The sequence below is a fragment of the Copadichromis virginalis genome, unplaced genomic scaffold (assembly GCF_057382275.1).
Source record: "Copadichromis virginalis isolate Kocher_CV1m ecotype Utaka unplaced genomic scaffold, C_Virginalis_male_GT1.1 unmapped_scaffold_1, whole genome shotgun sequence".
Lineage (NCBI taxonomy): Eukaryota > Metazoa > Chordata > Actinopteri > Cichliformes > Cichlidae > Copadichromis > Copadichromis virginalis.
In genome coordinates this window covers 5,562,103-5,582,416 of record NW_028188589.1, presented here as the reverse complement: position 1 = coordinate 5,582,416, position 20,314 = coordinate 5,562,103, and the positions used below count along the sequence as shown (strand labels likewise).

At 42.7% G+C, this 20,314-nt stretch overlaps 1 protein-coding gene and 1 long non-coding RNA gene across 2 annotated transcripts in view; both read left to right on the top strand.

Moving 5' to 3' along the window:
• The window catches only part of LOC146679649 (NACHT, LRR and PYD domains-containing protein 12-like), a 47,560-nt gene extending 28,719 nt beyond the window's left edge, over positions 1–18,841 (top strand). Inside the window, exons 7-10 of the mRNA XM_085450363.1 lie at positions 1,930–2,103; positions 7,383–7,556; positions 17,653–17,699; positions 17,848–18,841. Coding sequence (XP_085306489.1) covers positions 1,930–2,103; positions 7,383–7,556; positions 17,653–17,699; positions 17,848–18,389 — 937 coding nt within the window. The 3' untranslated portion in view covers positions 18,390–18,841. The remainder of the gene's footprint in view (positions 1–1,929; positions 2,104–7,382; positions 7,557–17,652; positions 17,700–17,847) is intronic.
• The window catches only part of LOC146679642 (uncharacterized), a 167,233-nt gene that overhangs the window by 30,822 nt on the left and 116,097 nt on the right, over positions 1–20,314 (top strand). The window lies entirely within an intron of this gene.

Genomic DNA, 20,314 nt, shown 5'->3' with positions numbered 1-20,314 from the left:
CCCTACAACTTAACAAAGGAAAAGGGGGTGGGGCTTACCTTCTCTTAGGGAATATTATTGGGCAGCACAATTAAGGCCTATGATATGCTGATGTAATCCTTCATATGACGCTCAATGGAAAGTTATTGAGGAGAGTCTGACCTCCATCCCTATATAAGCTATTATAGCAGACAGAAGCTTGCAAAATTTAATAAAAACTATTGAAAATCCATGGATCAAGTTGACTTTTAAAATTTGGGAAACAGTAATAAAAGAATATAAACTAGAAGAGGATATAGCAGTTCTTAAGTGGTGTGCATATGACACACATTTTGCTCCAAATAAATTGGACACCAGATTCAAAGATTGGACATATAAAGGATTAACAGCTTTATGTATGGTAATGGAGGAAGGCAGACTAATTAGTTTTTGCTTTTGCATTAGATTTTGACTTTAACTACTAGAAGACTAGAGGAAAAATTAGTTACATTAATGGAAACAAAAACACACTCCCTATATTTATTTATTTATTTTTCTTTCCTTTTTCTTTTTCTTTTTCCTTGTGTATTTTTTATTTATGTTGTTTCCTGTTTTGCTTCTTTTTCTTTTCTTCTTCTTCTTTCATTCTTATTGTATGGATATTTTAGTTGTTTAAATATAGAAAAAAAAAAAAATGTACTGAAAGATAGCTGAAGTTGATGGTATTGTATAGTGATTCTAAAATGTCAATAAAAAAAAAGCTGGAATCCAATGAGTCCAAGTCTTCTGCTGATTCAGCATCACATTCATCTTTGCTCCTTGTTCTGCATCCCCACCATGGACTTCATTCCTTTCCAAGCCAGCCTTGAGTGTCCTTTATTCAGCTCATCCTCTGCTTTACTTTTACACCTGATTTTAGCTGCTTTTCTTCTCTCCCTCATAACAAGACAGCTTCTTCTGCCTGAGAACATGTTGGAGTGATTTACTAATCCAGGGCTGATTTTTGGGGAAAATAGTTCCTGTTTTCAAAGTAATCCCCATTTTTCCCAGAATGAAATGTAAGTAGAAATAAATAGAATAGAATTCAACTTTATTGTCATTGCACATGCACAGGTACAGGGCAACGAAATGCAGTTTGCATCCATCCAGAAGTGCTTTAGTGATATAGATATATTACAATATATATTAGCAATAATATAGATATGTAAGTATATTACAGAAATGGGTCTATTATGGTATGTTATAATGTACACGGTATGAAGTATGTTGTGAATATTCTATAACTAAGTATGTACAGGCTGTAGTGAGTACAAGCTATGTACAGGCTATGAACAGGATATAAATATGAAAAACTATACAGAATATGAAATAAATAACTTTGAGATATACAGCTATAAAGTGATCTAAGTGAGAACATGAGCCTTTAAAAAGGCTCTTCTGAGGCTGCTGCCAGTGGTCAAAGCCTCCAACAAAGCTCTGTAAGTACATATGTGATCATAGCTTTAGCTTTTAAATGTTTATTCTAGTTAACACAGATCAGGTGGAACAACTCAAATAAAATATCAAAAATATTAAGTGGTCATCGGTACTCAGTTTGTTCAATACTGAATACAATGGAGCACAAATTGTCCACGTTTCTGAAATATTTCTGGGTGTAACTGTCACCAAAGTGCAATTTAGACCTGGCCTGTGGTTGTTATCTAAGTGATAATCATCAATTCTACTAAAACAAATACAAAATAAAGAAATTTGACACATTCTGTTGATATCAAAAGCACACTGAACAATTCAGTGTTGTTTTACTGCTGTTCTCTCTTCACTTCTTCTCCTCTGATTCTCTCCACATGTTGCTCTGCATCAGTGCTCAGTTTCCTGACAAAACAAGATGAAATATTGCTAAATATAATAGTATCTCATTACACTTCAACAGAAGTGTTTGATTTTTGTAATTGTTTATCTGTTATTTTTCAGACTGAGTCACTGTGACCTGTCAGAGAGAAGCTGTGAAGCTCTGGCCTCAGGTCTCAGCTCTCAGACCTCTAATCTGAGACAGCTGGACCTGAGTAACATTAACCTGAAGGATTCAGGCGTGAAGCTTCTGTCTGAAGGACTGAAGAGTCCACGCTGCACACTGGAAACTCTCAGGTGAGATCAAGCATTTTTCTTTCATCAACTGACAGAATTAGCAGATTAATAATAAGGCAGTCCTCTAATAAGAGGAGAAGTGGAGGTGTTTTGAAGGGCAACGTACTCTTATGTTAACAAGACAGGAAGTAGTTCCTGGGAACTGCTTCCTTTGTTGTTGTCTAAGTAGAAACATGATGGTGAAACAGTGATGAGTTTGCAGAGGTGAATCCACAGCACACAAGACAACAATGCTGTTGCGTGCTGAAAGCAGACTTCTCACAGATTCTGAGGCTGCAGGTTTCATCACTGTCCAACCAAAATTCACTGAACCAGCAGTAAATGAACGTCCAAAACTACGCTTCATGTTTAAAAAACAGATGATCAGGGGGATTTGTGTTTACATCTTTTTTGTGTGATCTGTTCACCTGCTGTTTCAGCTGTTTGGTGGTTGTTGAGATGGTTTTGTGAACTTTTAGCTGAGATTCTGACGTTTCTGTAGATACCACACATGTCTAATTACTTTGTACAGCATGAATGGCCATAACGAGGTTTTTAACAGTAAGAAAAGTTGTAAAACTTCAGAAATTATAGTTAAAAGTCCAAAACCTTCTACGTCTGGTGGCTTGTGGTAAGGAGCAGATCAAACGAGTAAAGAATTACGTTATAATTATAAATGGCTTCAACAGCACATTCAGGTCTGTGAGACTCATTCAGACACTGAGCCGTGGCTCTGTGCTACATGCACATATTTCTGCATCTCTGCCATTCAGACACACTTTATATATAGTTTATTTTATGTAGGATTCAATACTGAACTGTACATTTAGTCTTTTTAAAGGCAGCAAGTTTTATTCAGTGTTTTCATAAAAGCCTTATTTCTATCCATTTACTGCTATTAGGAAGAACACGTGAGGTTTAAGACCTGGACCAGTTTGAAACCTTTTGTCCTCCACAATGGAAAATGGGTGGAAATAAAAATGGGTCTCACTTTAGCCAGCTCCTAATTTTATCAGTTCTACTCTCAGCGTCTCCTGTATATCTCCTATATAAATGTTGCACTCAGCTTTGTGGTCTCCAATATCACTGAAATGCAGCCAGATGCTGCTCATTTTGCCTTTTCACTCTTTCCTGACACGCTTGCATTTCAATACAGCTCCCATTTCTCTGTGTACTGGTCTCTACCACTACCCTTGCTGTCTATGGGACATGTCCTCTTTCACATAATGGTATGATCCCAGTCTGTCTCTGAAAGTGATTGGCCACATGGTTTGCTCATCAGAATAACATCTCAGCCGTGCTCACATTGATTATCAGCAAGCCTGAAAATTCATCAATATTTGACATATGAAATTATCTCATGGGCTGGATTTGGCCCACGGGCCATATGTTTGACACCCCTGGTTTACACAGTTTGGTATTCAATGTACAACTGAGCTAGCTCTCAGCTAACTAGCAGACAAGCTAACTGCTGGGACTGCGTCTTTCTAACAAGAGCGTCAGACACTCAGACTGGTTTCCTTTGTGGATGATGATGTGTTCTCACACTGATCCTTCATGCTGATGCTGCCATCCACCCACTGCTCCTGGATTCATCATCTCCATCAGCCCTCACAATACTCCACCTTCATCAGCTTCATGTTCAGCAGCCTGGATGGACAGTAATTCTTTCCATGGGTTATGGTGGGACATTGAGAGCTGAAGTCAAACAGCAGTGAGAATGAAAGACTGATTCATTTCTATTTAGTCTTGTGATGTTCAGCTTTGTTCAGAGCACTAAGGCCCAGCAAAGATTACTGAGGTCATAGAGTCCTGATGAAACCTGTGTGCTTATAGAAACTGAGACCAGATGAACCAGAATAGAAGGACATTAAAATGAAGTGTCAGCTACACAAAGGCAAAGCTATTCAGTTGTTGCTGTGAGTTATTTAAATGGAGGATGGAGTCAGACTTTAAGCTGCTGGACTCAGTCACTATATCCTGTTGTCCTCATAGAACCTGGACACACAGACTCACCTGTGACACAGTGACACACAGTGTGGGCTACACACACATTAGAAAGTGGATCAGTCACACTTGTGCAATCATTTGTTGTGCTGGGAAACCATGAACACTTTGAATCACATTAATGGCTTTGTTACAGCAACATTCAATCATGAGTTCAAAAGTAGTGCATTGTGTACTTATTTTAATAGTACTGCAGTATGAGAAGTGCAACATTCAGTGTGCAGAAACAGATCAGGTGCTTTCTAACAGCAGTGTTCCCTTTAACACAGCAGCAGTTCAAATATTTCTGTCAGTCTGAGCTGAAACATGAATCTAATCAAATATCAAATCAAAGTTCTTTGCCTCTGCCAGGACGTTAACATTTGATCTAGTTTTTTACAAAGTTCCCTCAGCGTCCAGAGCCACCAACATACCTTTGATCAACAGCAAGTGAACATTTATAAATGTGTGTTTGCAGAACAGGAAGCAGCAGAACTATTGTTCTGTTATCAGGCAGCAGCACAAACGCTCATCAGCTCATTTACTGTGCAGGACTTTGAGTGTGTGAAGTGTGTGTTTGTGCTGGATTTCCTTTGGAGAATCTCAGTCAGAAACCAGACAAAGAAAAACTCTTTCAACAGTCCAGGTTGAGTTGACAACATGAACTGCATTTATCTTCCTCTGACTTGACATGTTCTTCCTCCTCTGCACCGAGCCAGCTGCTAAGACTCACAAGCTCATTGACATTTTCTGATGATAAAGAAACTCTCTTCTTCTGCACAATATGAGCAGCAACAGAGAAGAAGCTTTCACAGGTACAGATGTTGCAGCTGTGGCCAAGTACATGTGCTGCATGTTGGAGCAGCACTCTAATGGACAGGCCTCTGTACTGATGGTGGGCTCTGCTCTGTATCCACCACACTGTTCTCAGCTGAGTCTTCCTCCTGTTCACACTCTGATGAAGCACCAACAGGGCCAACTTCTTCTCTGGTGGCTCGGATGTTGTTGCTTCCACAGGTTTCCCTCCAACAACCCTCTGTTCCTGCAGTAAGTTCAGTAAGATCTGGGTAAACACTTGAGCTCCTTGAATCTGGCTCCAGCAGCAGTTTTCACATATACAATGTTGGCATTTTGCTTGCGTGTCTCCAGGTCTGTTCTGAATGTAGACTTGAATTTGACCACGTAGGCGGGATCATCATCTGAGCTCTCCATCACCTGAGAGAGATGACAAAACACAGAATCACAGAGCATGAAACCAACGTTTCTCCTCCCAGAAGTTCAGTCACAGACCTGCAACAGAAACAAGAAGATTCAAATGACGCAGAGCTTTCATTTACTTATATCCACAAACATGTCCTCTACATATTCATGCTGTATTTACACACACATACAGAGGCTGTTTGTCTCTCACACACAGACAGGACACTGAGAAATACATCATGTTAAATATACCTGCAGGCTTACAGCTGTGCGCTTTGTCCCTGTCAGCTGTGATTGCCATGGCAACCTTGGTGTTGTGCGCGATGCAGGGACGTGTTCAAAGGCAGACGTCTGGCAGCAGCATCATATTTGATGCACTATCTGTACTGAGTGTGCTGACTGTATTTCAAATGTCCCACTGCTGTGCAACATGAATCACATGTTCTGCACGTTTCTGTAACTCCCAGGTAACCATGGTTACCCAGCCACGCCCAGTAGTCTCCAGAGAGACCAACAGCTGGTTCATGTTGTAACGCCGTGGCTTTCGTAGTCTCTCCTTTTTCTACAGCTCATGTGTTCTTCTTGTGATGCTGCGTCTTGAGGCTCATACATGCCGTCATTTGTTGATCCTAAGAACGTTCCTCAGACCGACTTCTTCAACAACAGATAACTTTAGTTGTATCAACACTGCCTCCTGGAACAGTTTAAAATGAACATGTCAAAGATCTGTACCTGTCTCCATGTTTCTGTCCCCGCCCCTTTCTCTCTGTCCTGGGTCATGTGAGCGCTGCAGTAGTATTAGGCCCACCCTCAATGCTCCCATTGGCTGAGACGCATACTGACGCCCATTTCAAGCCAGCACTGATCAACATCCCTCCTGTGACCCATGGCTTTTATATTCAGAGCCAGTGAGCACTTTCACAATAATCATGATTTTAAAAACTGTGATTAAAATAATTGCTGACGTTAATCAGTTAATGAGTTAACGAGATAATAACAGGTTAAGTTGCTCTAATAATTAGACTTTGGTGACAAACTGATGTGATCTCCATGTTTCCTTTGTTGGACTGTGGGCGAGTGTCAGAACTGAATGTACTGAGTAACATGTGGAGTTTAAATATGTGTCAGTTCCAGTTTTAGAGCTCTAAAGTGCAGCTATCATGTTAGGAATATGTTAGGAATAGACAGGAACACTGAGCACACTGAGGTCAAATCTTTATTTTACCACTCGCTGCATTCTTGATGTTCATGAATTCAGCAGCTTCATGATTGTCTGCAGCATTAATCTCATATTTCCATTAAAAGTGTTGAATTTGACTGTTTGATGTTCTTTATGATCTCTGGCACCAGTTCATCTGTAGGCTGAGCTCAGTCCATCCATTTAGTGAAATGATGTTTAAAGGTCTCCTTGTTCTGTGAGCGTGCACAGATCCTGAAGCAGAAAGCCTGGGTTACAGAGAAATGATCATCACTGTGATGATGCTCATCATCTCTGACTGGGATTTGAGGTTTTGTCAAAGCAGCAAAGAAAGCCTGGCTATGTTGGACTGGGTGTGGCAGCAGCTCCCAGTTTGAGTTCAGGAGACAGACACCCTCTCTACTTTGACGATCAGCTTCAAACTTTCCTTTTTAATAAAGCTTATAGTTCGAGCTGGATCAGGTGACCCTGAACCATCCCTTAGTTATGCTGCTATAGGCTCAGGCTGTTGGTGGACTTCCCATGATGCTCTGCTTTCTTCTCCCCACTTTTCACTCCTGATGCTTTTATATGTCACTACTGCATGTCCTTAACTTTTGTCTCTCTGTTTTGTTCTTTTCTCTCTGAGCTCATCTCTTCTCTTTCCCCTCACCCTGCAACCAGTCATGGTAGATGCTCCTCCTGGAGCCTGTTTTCACTGGGAGGATCTTTGTGTCAAAGGGAGATCTTCTTCCCACCATCACCAAGTGCTGCTCACAGTGGAGGCGGTTACCTTACACTGTTAAACAGCTTCAGATGACTGTTGTTGTCTGTTGGGTATTGTCAGTTATAAATAAAGTTACAATGGATGGATAGATGTTATTGTGACAAAGAGAAAACATCTGTTGACAGATAGATTGTTGTTTTGTGTGTGCAGTCTTTCAGGCTGTCTGATCACAGAGGAAGGCTGTACTTCTCTGGCGTCAGCTCTGAGCTCCAACCCCTCCCATCTGAGAGAGCTGGACCTGAGCTACAATCATCCAGGTCCCTCAGGAATGAAGCTGCTGTCGGCTGGACTGAAGGATCCAGGCTGGAGACTGGACACTCTCAGGTATGGAGAGAAAATCTGATAGAGGAAGAGCTGGAAACATTTCCTGTGTCCTTCACTCACTTCCTGTTTGTTTCCTGCAGATGACTCATGAACAATCACACATGCAGGAATATTTTCAGGGACAGACACACTAGTCTAGCTGGATAGTACATGGATATTTATGTAGGGGGTCTCCAAGGAGTCTGTTTGCAGGAACATTTAGGTCACAGGTGTACCTGATATAGATACCAGTGTACCTAATAAAGTGTCAGCTAACATTTGGAAATGGAAGCTTAAATAATGACAAACTGTACATTCACAGCTGAATTACCAATAAATTTGTTCTCAAGTGCATATTTTTCTGTTATTGTTCTCAAACAACAGAATGAGAATGAAATATTGATTCTAACAGGGCCCATAAACAGCATTAGCTTAGCAGCATTAGCTTATCTGAGTTTCCATCATGGTCACACAAATCCTTAGCAGAGAAAAGTGGCCTACTTAGCAATAGCTGCTCAAGTTGTATAAAGAAAGGGAAAACAGTATTAGCATTAGCTGCTAATGGCAGCTTACTTAGCATAAACTCTTCACATCTTTATAATGCAAGGGAAAGGAGTCACTCATGGAAGCCTATTTAGCATTAACGTCTCACATAATTATAACTAGGGATGGGTATCGTTTAGGTTTGATCCGATACCGGTGCCAAACCGGTACTTTTGAAACGGTGCCGGTGCTTAAACGGTGCTCAAACCGGTGCTTAAAGAATGGAGAACACAAAATTGGTCCAAAAACCTCTCATGTTCAGCTGTTTTTTTGTAAAAAGATAACAATGTTAGCCTTTTCTGCAGCTATGGGGCATATATGGTATCACTCTTGGCTGGAAGCAGTGCTTAACCAATGAAAAAGCACAAACTTTGTCCAAAAACCTCTCATGTTTAGCTGTTTTCCACTTTTTCTTTGGTCATTTTAGCCTTTTTGACCAGAGTGAAGGGAGTATCTGCCATCAAACAAGAAGACAGCCGCATGTAGCTATGATGATGTTTGCTAGTTCACCTTACATGCATTAATGTAATAACGTGGTTAGCCTACTCAATGTAAATTACACACGGACAACATTAAGCTACTCACGCAGAGAAGAACGGCTGCTGCTGCCGTCATCATCCGTCATCATTTCTGCTACACTGGCAGGGCTAGGGGCCAGGACTCTACTCTTCGTGTTTTTTGGGGGAATGTTGCTAACTCCGGGTCTGATAACAGGCAACCCACCAGCAGTAGATGTGCTCGGTGTGAGGTCTCGCAGCAAGCTATCAAATATGGCGCATTTCTCGGCTTTTAAGCGTACTTAGAATTAGCCGCTCACATTGTTTAAAAAGTAAGGGAAAACAGTATTAGTATTAGCACATAATGCTAATTCACGTCAAAGTAGCATTAGTTAATAATGGCAGCCTATTTAGCATTAACTGCTCACTAATATAATGCTAATTCACGTCAAATTAGCATTAGCTGCTAGCATCAGCCTACCTAGCACTAGCTGCTCACATTGTTAAAAGGGAAGGGAAAACAATATTAGCATTAGCTGCTAATAATTATTCACCTAATTAGAGTTAGCCCCTAATGGCAGCCTAGTTAGCATTAACTCCTCACTAATATAATGCTAATTCACGTCAAATTAGCATTAGCTGCTAGCATCAGCCTACCTAGCTCTAGCTGCCTACATTGTTAAAAGGGAAGAGAAAACGATATTAGCATTAGCTACTAATAATTATTCACCCCTAATTAGAATTAGCCGCTAATGGCAGTATACTTAGCATTAACTCCTCACATTGTTATAATGTAGGGGAAAAGAATTAGCATTATCTAATAATGTTGACCTTGGCCCTGTGAGGTAGTCACACTCGAACGTCAAGGAAGGTGGTAGGGAAGCAGACTATGCAGACATTTTGGGTTTCCAAGGTGAGCAATTTATTTGCAGTGAACTTAATTTAATGTATAACTTAACAAAACTTTCCCCAAATCAATTCATTTAACAAAACTCAACATAACATGGCTCTGGTGACACAGCTCACCTCTCCTCTCTCCTCTCTCCTGCATCTGGTAGAGACTGGCTTTAAATAGGGCCATCAATTTCCCTCCAATTGCCCAGCCAGTACCACTCACTCAACTGAGGGATCTAAAACTCTACTCAGGTTATCTAAAAACACAAAACCTCTACACACTTCTAATATGCACATTTACACAACTAAATGGCAGTATTAACAAAAGGAAAAACATTCAACAAATCCCTTTAAACATTAACACAGACAAAAGGAAGCATCTCTGGAAAAAGAAACCCCTCCACATGGTTTGACCTGATGATGTCATGTGTGACATGATCAGGACTTTAAAATGAGGAAATGCCAAGCGGGCGTTTCCCCACACCTGACACTCATGATGACTGAAAAGACAAACAGAGTAAGTATGAACAAATGACTTAATCTGTAACATAATAAAGTATAAAGAAACATAACTTAGTATTTGTCTTAATTTGCAGAATGTTTGATTTGCCGGCAACAAAACGCTTACGCAAACAAACCCGGGATAGTGAGTGAAGCAATGTTACTTGACAAATAGCAAATCATAGCAAATACATAGAAACAGAATAATGTGTACAATGTGCAAAAAAAAGGTAAACACATATGGGACAAATGGAGAGAATTACAACTGCTTCTCCACTTTGTCACACTCCCCCCCCCCTTAAGGCACTCACTCCTCCATGGAACGGGACAGAAAATCGGCCACCACATTCTTGTGCCCTGGTCTATACTGGATCCTGAAGCGAAATGGCTGTAGGGACAGATACCATCTAGTGATTCTGGCATTAGAGTCTTTCATTCTGTTCATCCATTGTAATGCACGATGGTCAGTTTCCAAAACAAACTCATCACCCATTAGATAGTACTTCAATGTATCCAGAGCCCATTTTATTGCCAGTGCCTCTTTCTCAATAGTGGAATATTTCATTTCCCTAGGAAAGAGCTTACGGCTTATATACACCACTGGTCGTTTATCCTCACCCTCACCCTGCAGCAACACTGCTCCAAGTCCTTCTCCGGAAGCGTCCGTCTGCAAAGTGAATGGCCGGGTAAAATCCGGGCACTGCAAAACAGGTTCACTACACAAACAGTTTTTAAGATCAACAAAAGCTGCATCACACTCGGCAGTCCATTTAACCTTTGTGGGGCTAGATTTGCGAGTAAGGTCACTAAGGACTGCTGCTCTAGCAGAGAAGTTGGGAATGAAGCGGCGATACCACCCCGCCAGACCCAAAAACGATTTCACTTTCCGTTTGGTCGTAGGAGGTGGGTAGGCACTCAGGGCTTCAATCTTTGACACCTGAGGGCGGATGACCCCACCCCCAATGACGTAACCCAAGTACTCCACCTCAGACTTAGCAATGTGACATTTGTGTGCATTTATGACAAGCCCGGCTCTCTTAATCCGTTGAAAGACATCAGAAAGATGCTGAACATGATCCTCCCAGGTCTCGCTAAACACCACAATGTCATCAATGTATGCTGCAGCATACCCATCTGCACCTCTCAAAACCTCGTCCACCAACCTCTGAAATGTGGCTGGTGCACCGTGCAGACCAAAAGGCATTGTTCTGAAGCGATAAAGTCCACTGGGAACTCTAAAAGTTGTCAAATCTTTCGAAGACTCAGTCAAAGGTACTTGCCAGTAGCCCTTGCAAAGGTCTAATGTCGTAAGATACTTAGCGTTCCCCAAACGCTCAATCAGTTCCTCTACTCTTGGCATCGGATAAGCATCAAAAGCAGAAACCGCATTGAGTTTAGAGAAATCCACACAAAATCTCTGTTTAGGGTCATTTTTCTTCGGCACTAGAACCACTGGACTACACCACTCACCTCTAGATGGCTCAATGACCCCCATGTCAAGCATGTCTTCCACCTCTTGTTTTAATGCTGGCATCAGCTTCGCAGGAACCCGTGAGGTGGTGTCCCTAATAGGTTTTTGATTGGGACAGTGGAGACGTATCTCATGTTGGATGAGATTGGTGCAACCTGGTTTGGTGCTAAAAAGATCAGCAGGCATAATTGCTTTCACCTCTGTCTGTTGTTTGGAAGTAAGATGACTCACATCAGGAACTAGTTGTTGACCTGCTGGAGAAGGAAAGAACAGCTCCCGTGGTTCCTCCTCTTCGACCACGGCACGAGCCCAACACTCTAGTGAAGATGCTGGCCGATCACACCATTCTTTCAACAAATTGACATGAAATATCTGATGCTTCTTGCGACGCTCAGGCATGTACAGTTCATTGGTAACTGGACCCACTTTCCTACTGATCACATACGGTCCCTGCCACTTGGCAAGGAGACTGTTCTCAGATGATGGAAGAAGCAGCAAAACCTTTTGTCCCTCTTGAAAAATCCTCCTACGAGCTGCTTTGTCATAACTCTGCTTCTGACGTTGTTGGACACCAACCAGATGAGTATTGGCCAGCTCTTGGAGCTCCTCAAGCTTATCTCTCATTTTCAGTACATATGAAAGAACATTGCATTGTTTTCTGGGATTTGGAGCCTCCCAAGCTTCTTTCAACACATCAAGGGGACCCCGGACAGCGTGGCCATACAAGAGCTGGAAAGGAGAAAACCCTGTGGAAGCTTGAGGTACCTCTCTGTAGGCAAAGAGCAAGAAAGGAAGCCACTGGTCCCAATCCGCTCCTGTATCTTTCACAAACTTCCTCAACATAGCTTTAAGGGTTTTGTTGAAACGTTCAACAAGGCCATCTGTTTGTGGGTGGTAGGGAGTTGTCTTAATACCTTTGATCCCCAGCAATCTATAGACTTCTCTCATGAAGTTAGATGTAAAGTTGGACCCTTGATCAGTAATGATTTCTTTTGGGATGCCTACCCTCGAGAACATTTGTATTAAGCAGTTGGCAATCTGACGAGCTTTAACCTTTTTTAAGGGGAAAGCCTCGGGATATCTTGTAGCGTAGTCACACACTACCAAAATATACCTGTGCCCTGCACTGCTCCTCTCTAATGGGCCTATGATGTCCATCGCAACACGAGAGAACGGGGTGTCTATGACTGGCATAGGGATCAGGGGAGCCCTGTCACCTTTCCTTCCTGGTGCTGTGAACTGACACTCGGGACAAGACTTGCAAAACTGCACAGTGTCTGTAAACTGCTGTGGCCAGTAAAATCTAGTTGACATACGAGAGAAGGTTTTGGCTTGACCCAGGTGTCCTGCCCAAGGGACTGAGTGAGCTAACTGCAGTACTGTGGATCTTAAACTCTTAGGCACAACCAACTGGTCTCCAACCCTACTACGGCGATATAATAGCTCGCCCTTTAGGAAAAATAGCTCTCTGCCTCTCTCAGTGACCTCTGTTGCGTTTGTGACACTCTTTGAAAACAGGGGAGCTAGAGATGGATCCTCTCTTTGAAGCTGAGCCATTTCATCAGGTACGACTAGTAATTCATCACATTGTGGCACTGGAACTGGTTCAGTGAACTTTGTCCCCCTCAGCTTAGCCTGTCGTCTCTGGGCTCTGCTCTTTCTTATGCGACCCTGACTTAATCCTTCAAAATCAGTAACATCACTGTTAGCGAAAGGAAATTCACCCCAACCTAAACCTTCTTCCGCGTGATGCTTATATTTTGACCTGGTGACTGCTACCATAGACTCAGCTGTAACACTTGGGTTGATTTCCTCTCCCCTGGCTATCAGATCTCGCAAAATGGGAAGATCACGGCCCAACACAACCTGATATGGCAGTTTACTCATAACTCCCACGGAAAGTAAATACAGCTTGCCGTCAATCTGAATATTAATGTTGGCAATTGGGTAATCCACATCATTACTGTGAACACACCAAACTTTTACCTTGCCACAAAATGTAGCATCCCTAGGAAGACATTCCTGCCTAACCAAGGTACGGCTGCTTCCTGAATCCAGAAGAGCCACACATGGCTTTTCCTCAATAAAAACGCATGTGGTGCGCTCATGCTGAGAAGAGGGCGCTGAAGACTCAACTTCATCTTCGACACCCCTTGAAGAAAAGCACATATATGTGTTACTGACAGTCTGACTTGGACAATCTGCCCTAAAGTGACCTGTTTGACCACAGGAGTGACACACTAAAGGCCCACGTTGCTTGATTTCCCTAGCCCGACTACTAGTGGAATTATGGGGGCCCTGCCTGAAATTCCTAGTTTTTTGACTGTTACCACTCTCTGTCCTACCTGCTATTACAGGGGCTAATTGTTTGGGACTTGCATAGTTCTTTAGTGGCCGACGGGCTGCAAGAAAAGCATCAGCCAGCTCTGCTGCTTGCTTAGACGTGGTTGGGTTATGCTCCTTTATCCACGTGCGCAGTTCGGGATTGAGAACTCTCAGGAACTGCTCTAAAACAATGACGTCACCTATTTCATCTTTGGACTTTTCTCTTGGAACTATCCACTTATCATACAGTTCTTTCAAGCGTGTCCTTAACTCTTTAGGTGTCTCGCCATCGCCCAACGTAGTGGAGCGAAATCGGAGTCTGTAAGTCTCTGCACATATTTCAAACTTTTCAAGAACAGCTTTCTTCACCTTTACATAGTCCATAATCTCATCAATGTCCATGGCTACAAAAGCAGCTCGTGCCTTACCAGTGAGAAGTGGAGCAAGATGTAATGCCCAATCTTCGTGTGGCCACTGGCACCCGCTTGCGATCCTCTCAAAGGTTGTTAGGTAATGCTCAATGTCTTCGTCCTCATTATAAGGCTGCATTTTAGGCCCTTTCCAAACTGGTGGTCTTGTTAAGGAGGCAGACTGAGATGCTGTTGCGGCCTCCATGACGTTAGATTGTAACTGAGGCATTGCTGGATGCTCCGCAGTAGGCCTCAAACGTGTCTCTGAATCTGCTGTTGCACCTTCCACCAACAGCTGATGCTCTCGACGTTCTGATTGCACTTCCTGCTGGAGCTGAGTGAACTGGTGCTGAATTTTCCGCCAGCGATCTTCCTGCCGCTGCTTCTCCAGTTCCCATTGGGCCTCTCTGTCGCTTTGTTGCCTCATAAAACCACGCAGGAGGTTTGAAAGTTCAGCAAGGTTATGCAGTTCAGTACCTTGCTCTTGCTCTGCTTCCTCTAGCTGATTGAGCACTGGAGGCTCCTCACTTGCAGAGTCCATTGGCACTTGGTGCTTTTTTGGTCTGGCCCCTTTCTGCATTGCTGCTACCTACTGGCCTAGAGCCACTGCTGCCACCATTTGTGAGGTAGTCACACTCGAACGTCAAGGAAGGTGGTAGGGAAGCAGACTATGCAGACATTTTGGGTTTCCAAGGTGAGCAATTTATTTGCAGTGAACTTAATTTAATGTATAACTTAACAAAACTTTCCCCAAATCAATTCATTTAACAAAACTCAACATAACATGGCTCTGGTGACACAGCTCACCTCTCCTCTCTCCTCTCTCCTGCATCTGGTAGAGACTGGCTTTAAATAGGGCCATCAATTTCCCTCCAATTGCCCAGCCAGTACCACTCACTCAACTGAGGGATCTAAAACTCTACTCAGGTTATCTAAAAACACAAAACCTCTACACACTTCTAATATGCACATTTACACAACTAAATGGCAGTATTAACAAAAGGAAAAACATTCAACAAATCCCTTTAAACATTAACACAGACAAAAGGAAGCATCTCTGGAAAAAGAAACCCCTCCACATGGTTTGACCTGATGATGTCATGTGTGACATGATCAGGACTTTAAAATGAGGAAATGCCAAGCGGGCGTTTCCCCACACCTGACACTCATGATGACTGAAAAGACAAACAGAGTAAGTATGAACAAATGACTTAATCTGTAACATAATAAAGTATAAAGAAACATAACTTAGTATTTGTCTTAATTTGCAGAATGTTTGATTTGCCGGCAACAAAACGCTTACGCAAACAAACCCGGGATAGTGAGTGAAGCAATGTTACTTGACAAATAGCAAATCATAGCAAATACATAGAAACAGAATAATGTGTACAATGTGCAAAAAAAAGGTAAACACATATGGGACAAATGGAGAGAATTACAACTGCTTCTCCACTTTGTCACAGGCCCACTGGAAAAGTTAAGAACTAAAGATTTAGGAGTGTTTCTCGATAGCTCTTTCTCGTTTGAGAAACAAATGAATTCTGTTATTAAAACCAGCTGTAAGGTTTATATTTTTGATTGATGCTTAGAAATATTTACTCATATATGCTTAGAGTTGTATAATCGATTGCATGATGATAGAGGTTTGATCCTGAGTAGTCTGTAAAGACTCTGTGTGCCTTCCAGAGTGCTCTGGCATGCACACACCACTTGGGGCCATGAGAGAGGTCGTACCCTCTCTTACTGATTTATGGTGTAGGACAGGGGTCTCAAACTCAATTTAGCTGGGGGCCGCTGCAGGCAGAGTCTGGGTGAGGCTGGGCCACATTAGGTTTTCCACAAGAAAGGCATGGTTAAAAAATTCCAATCTTCTCAAATCTCTTTATTTTTATTTTTTAACACAAAATATGAAAAATAAATAAACAAATTAAGAATTAATAAGAAAATAAATCAATCTGTAATACATAAATAAAATAATAATAAGATATTTTTAGTCAGTGAACTTGTGTTTTTTTCAGTCTTCTATATCTGCTGTATTTAGATTGAAATGTCTGTATTAACAGTTCTATAACCTTCTTCTGAACATGAATGGAACACTGTAGAAAATGAACTGTTCTTCTGAACATGGCTTCTCTTGCCTACTCCTTGCTGCTAGAGACCTGGCAGCGTTTTCTCTCGCATAGCCGAGCCAGATTTGGCCTGAGGGAGGAAGCAGTTGCGACCCTCAGTATGTCTTGAAGATGATCATCCGTAAGTCTGGACCTGTACTTGGACTTATTGAAGTCCAAAGTGGAGAAGAGCTTTTGGCACAAGTATGTGCTACCAAAAAGGCACATGGTCCGCTTGAACATTCGGGAAAGCCGAGGGAAACTAGGGCTCAATTCTCTCAAAAATTGTCCAAGCTTGTCTGCTTGTCTGGTGTAGGAGGACACCTACTCTGTGTCTGGTTAAGTATAAGAGCCCTTTGTTAGGGGGACCGCTGGACTCTTAGCACCAGCTTTGGGGTCACAGGGTCACATCTGGAACACACACACACACACACACAGACACAGACACACACAGACACACACACAGACACACACACAGACACACACACAGACACACACACAGACAGACAGACAGACAGACAGACACACACAGACAGACAGACAGACAGACAGACAGACAGACAGACACACACACACACACACAGACACACACACACACAGACACACACACACACACACACACACACACACACACACTATGCACAGACTGGTACTCTTTGTTCATACCTGTGTAAGACGTCATAATGAACTTGTGCATATTCATGTAAGCTCAATAAAGAGCAGTGTTACGAGGGAGCAGACGAGAGCGACTGAGGTCAAGTGAAGGAACGGCGCTGTCACAGTTCTCTCCCTCATCAATTGTCTGGTTCCAGCGGTGGGTCTGTGCTAGACGACCCATCACCAGCTTTTTCCACTGGTTACCAGTACGTGGTAGAATCCACTTCCAGATCTGGTTGTCTTTAAATCTGTGAATGGATTGGCTCCATCTTATCTCTCTTTAACAAAAGAATCCAAGTGGAGCCCTCAGGTCTGCAGATAAGCAGCTTCTGACCAGAACTAGACGTAAAAACAGAGGTGAGCTTTATCGATGGCTGCAGCCAAACTCTGGAACAGTCGCCCTTCACATCAGGTCGTCACCAACACTGGACATTTTTAAAAGCCGGTTGGAAACACATTTGTACTCTGTAGCTTTCAATCCTGACCAGTCTTTATAGTCATTACTGTGTATGTTTCCTATTTTCTCTCTACTCTGTGCAGCACTTTGGCTCAAGCTGTTTTTAAATGTGCTGATAAATAAATGTAGATTTCTTTGAATAAAACAGTGGAGCCGAGCTTTGAGCTCAGTGTGTAACAGTGTGTGTGTGAGAGCCATGTAATGTCCATGTGTGCATGCTGACTGTGCTGCTCTGACCCCCCTCCTCCTTTCAGGGTGGAGCCTGCTGGAGTCCGATGGTTGAGACCAGGTCTGAGGAAGTGTAAGTGTGTTTTTAATGGGATTCATGAAAACAAAGCAGCACACATTCAACCATCTTCATCATGTCAGGAGTCATCATCAAAGTGTCAATCAATGAACAGATGATGGATCAATAACTGCAGCTGGATTGTGTTTGTTCTCTCCATCAGATTCCTGTCAACTCACAATCGACACAAACACAGTGAACACAAACCTCCAACTGTCTGACAACAACAGGAAGGTGACACATGTGGAGGAGGTTCAGTCATATCCTGATCATCCAGACAGATTTGATGTTTATCAGCTGCTGTGTAGAAATGGTCTGACTGGTCGCTGTTACTGGGAGGTCGAGTGGAGAGGAGACGTTTATATATCAGTGAGTTACAGAAGCATCAGAAGGAAAGGAGGCAGTGCTGACTGTGAGTTTGGACACAATGATCAGTCCTGGAGTCTGTTCTGCTCTGATGATGGTCCTCGTTGTGTCTGGCACAATAACAGTGGAACACCCATCTCCTCCTCCTCCTCCTCCTCCTCCTCCTCTGTCTCTAACAGAGCAGCAGTGTATGTGGACTGTCCTGCTGGCACTCTGTCCTTCTACAGAGTCTCCTCTGACACTCTGATCCACCTCCACACCTTCAACACCACATTCACTCAAACTCTTTATCCTGGGTTTTGGTTCTGGTCTCGTGGTTCCTCAGTGTCCCTGTGCTGAGTGGAGTGTAAAGAGTGTCTCCTGTTACAGAAACACTCTGACTGTTGAACAGATAGTTCAGTCTGTACATGTCTGTCTCTTTCACTCACAAACACGTTTTCAGATTCATGGATTCAATCAGTTGATGTTTGAAACTCTTCTAAATGATTCCTTGTAAACTTCTTCCTCTTCAGTCACAAACAAACAGGAAGTGATGTCACATGTGTTCCTGTCCACACAGCAGAATGAGTCTATTGCTGACAGTGATGTACAAACAGAGTGAGCATTTCTGAGGCCCAAAATAAACTGAGTAGTTCACTGAATGAACAATGGACTGTGAGCTCAGTTCCTTCATCATTAGTATGGATTATATATGTATATGTATTATATTAGTATCATATATATCAGGTGCTGCTGCTTTCAGTCATTGTGCAAATGTGCTGTTTGTAAGCTTGTAAAGCTGCAGTCAGCTGAGACTAAAGGAGTCACCTGACCGAGAGACCAAATGTTTCACTGAGAACGTCCAGATGAACAGAATCAACCTTTGGGATAATCTGTTCCACACATCCATGTTTCACTTACTGCATTATATTTCCTCATTGCTGTGCACACAGGCCTGTGGCTTATAACCAACTCCAAGTTCAGACTCAGAGGCTGCTGAAGCTGTTTTCTGGAACAGAGACGTGTTGGATATAAAACCAACTCTTCTTTATGTGTCAGCACTGAGGAAAGGAGCAGCTTCGTTTCTAAGTGTATGAAGGACTGTAGCAGTGTGTGTGTGAGCTTTATTTCACAGACAGAACCATGTCAAAAACACAACTTCAGGTAAAAACAATACAAAATCAAAGAGTCTGATCAGAAGGATTAAACAGAGGAGTGTGGGACTGTTTTTAACAGACAGCAGGTTAAGCCAGGCTGGAGGAGTAAACTGAGCCTCGGTGTGAGCAGCAGTGTGTTTGACAGGAAGCTGAGATAAACAGTCTGGAGCCCATTTAGTGCTTCATATGAAAGTGTGAGGATTTGAAAGCAAATCTAAAATCAAGCAGGAGTCAGTGTGAGAATGATTTGTGCTTTTCCTCAGTCAGATGCTGGGAGTTTCAGTTCATCCATGTTCAGCGTGCTGTGCTTTGTGTAACAGGAGAATATGACAGTATAAATCAAGTCTTCATGTCACTGAAAGCCTCCACAGTCTGCTATGGAGGTGCATCAGTTTGGATTTACAAGAAGAACATTTCTTAAACCTGCCACAAGATGGCGCTCCAACAGAAGGGATGTCCACAGTGTAACACAGACACACACATACTGTGTGAATGTGTGAGTGAATGGGCTTTCAACACAAGGCTTCTGCTGCTACCTTTAATGACATAATTAGCTAACAAGAACAAACTGTTAATTACCACCAAAGAACGGCTCCAGATTTTAGCTGCTGACCATTTTGTGAAACGTTGATTACATCAGCTTATTGTTGATTTTTCAACCTTAATATCAGCTGCTTTAAAGGAGCCTGGTTCTCTCGCAGTAACACTTTTCTTCACTAGATGCAGTGCAGGCACAGTCTGTGTTTCTAAACTACACACTAATGTTCATTGTTGTGCAGCTAAATCCTCCCTCTGGATGGGAAGAATCCCTGTCAGGCTTCAAACACCTGGCTTGGTGTTCTGGAGCTAATGTGTCACCTGTGAGGACTCTGAGATGAACACACAGCAGACACTTCAGTTCTCCGTCTGTGTGTCCTCAGTTTCCCAGCATGCCTTGGCTGTGGTGGTGGAGGTGAATGAGGGGGAACATGCTGCTATGTCAGCACTCAGGTTTCATACCTGGTGATCTCAGAGGACAAAGCGGCGTTACAGCAGCGCACGTTGATGAGACCTGATGCTCTGAACAGTTCAGACTTCAGCCTCACTCTGAGAAAACAAACGACTGACTGTCAGCAGCAACTACACCTG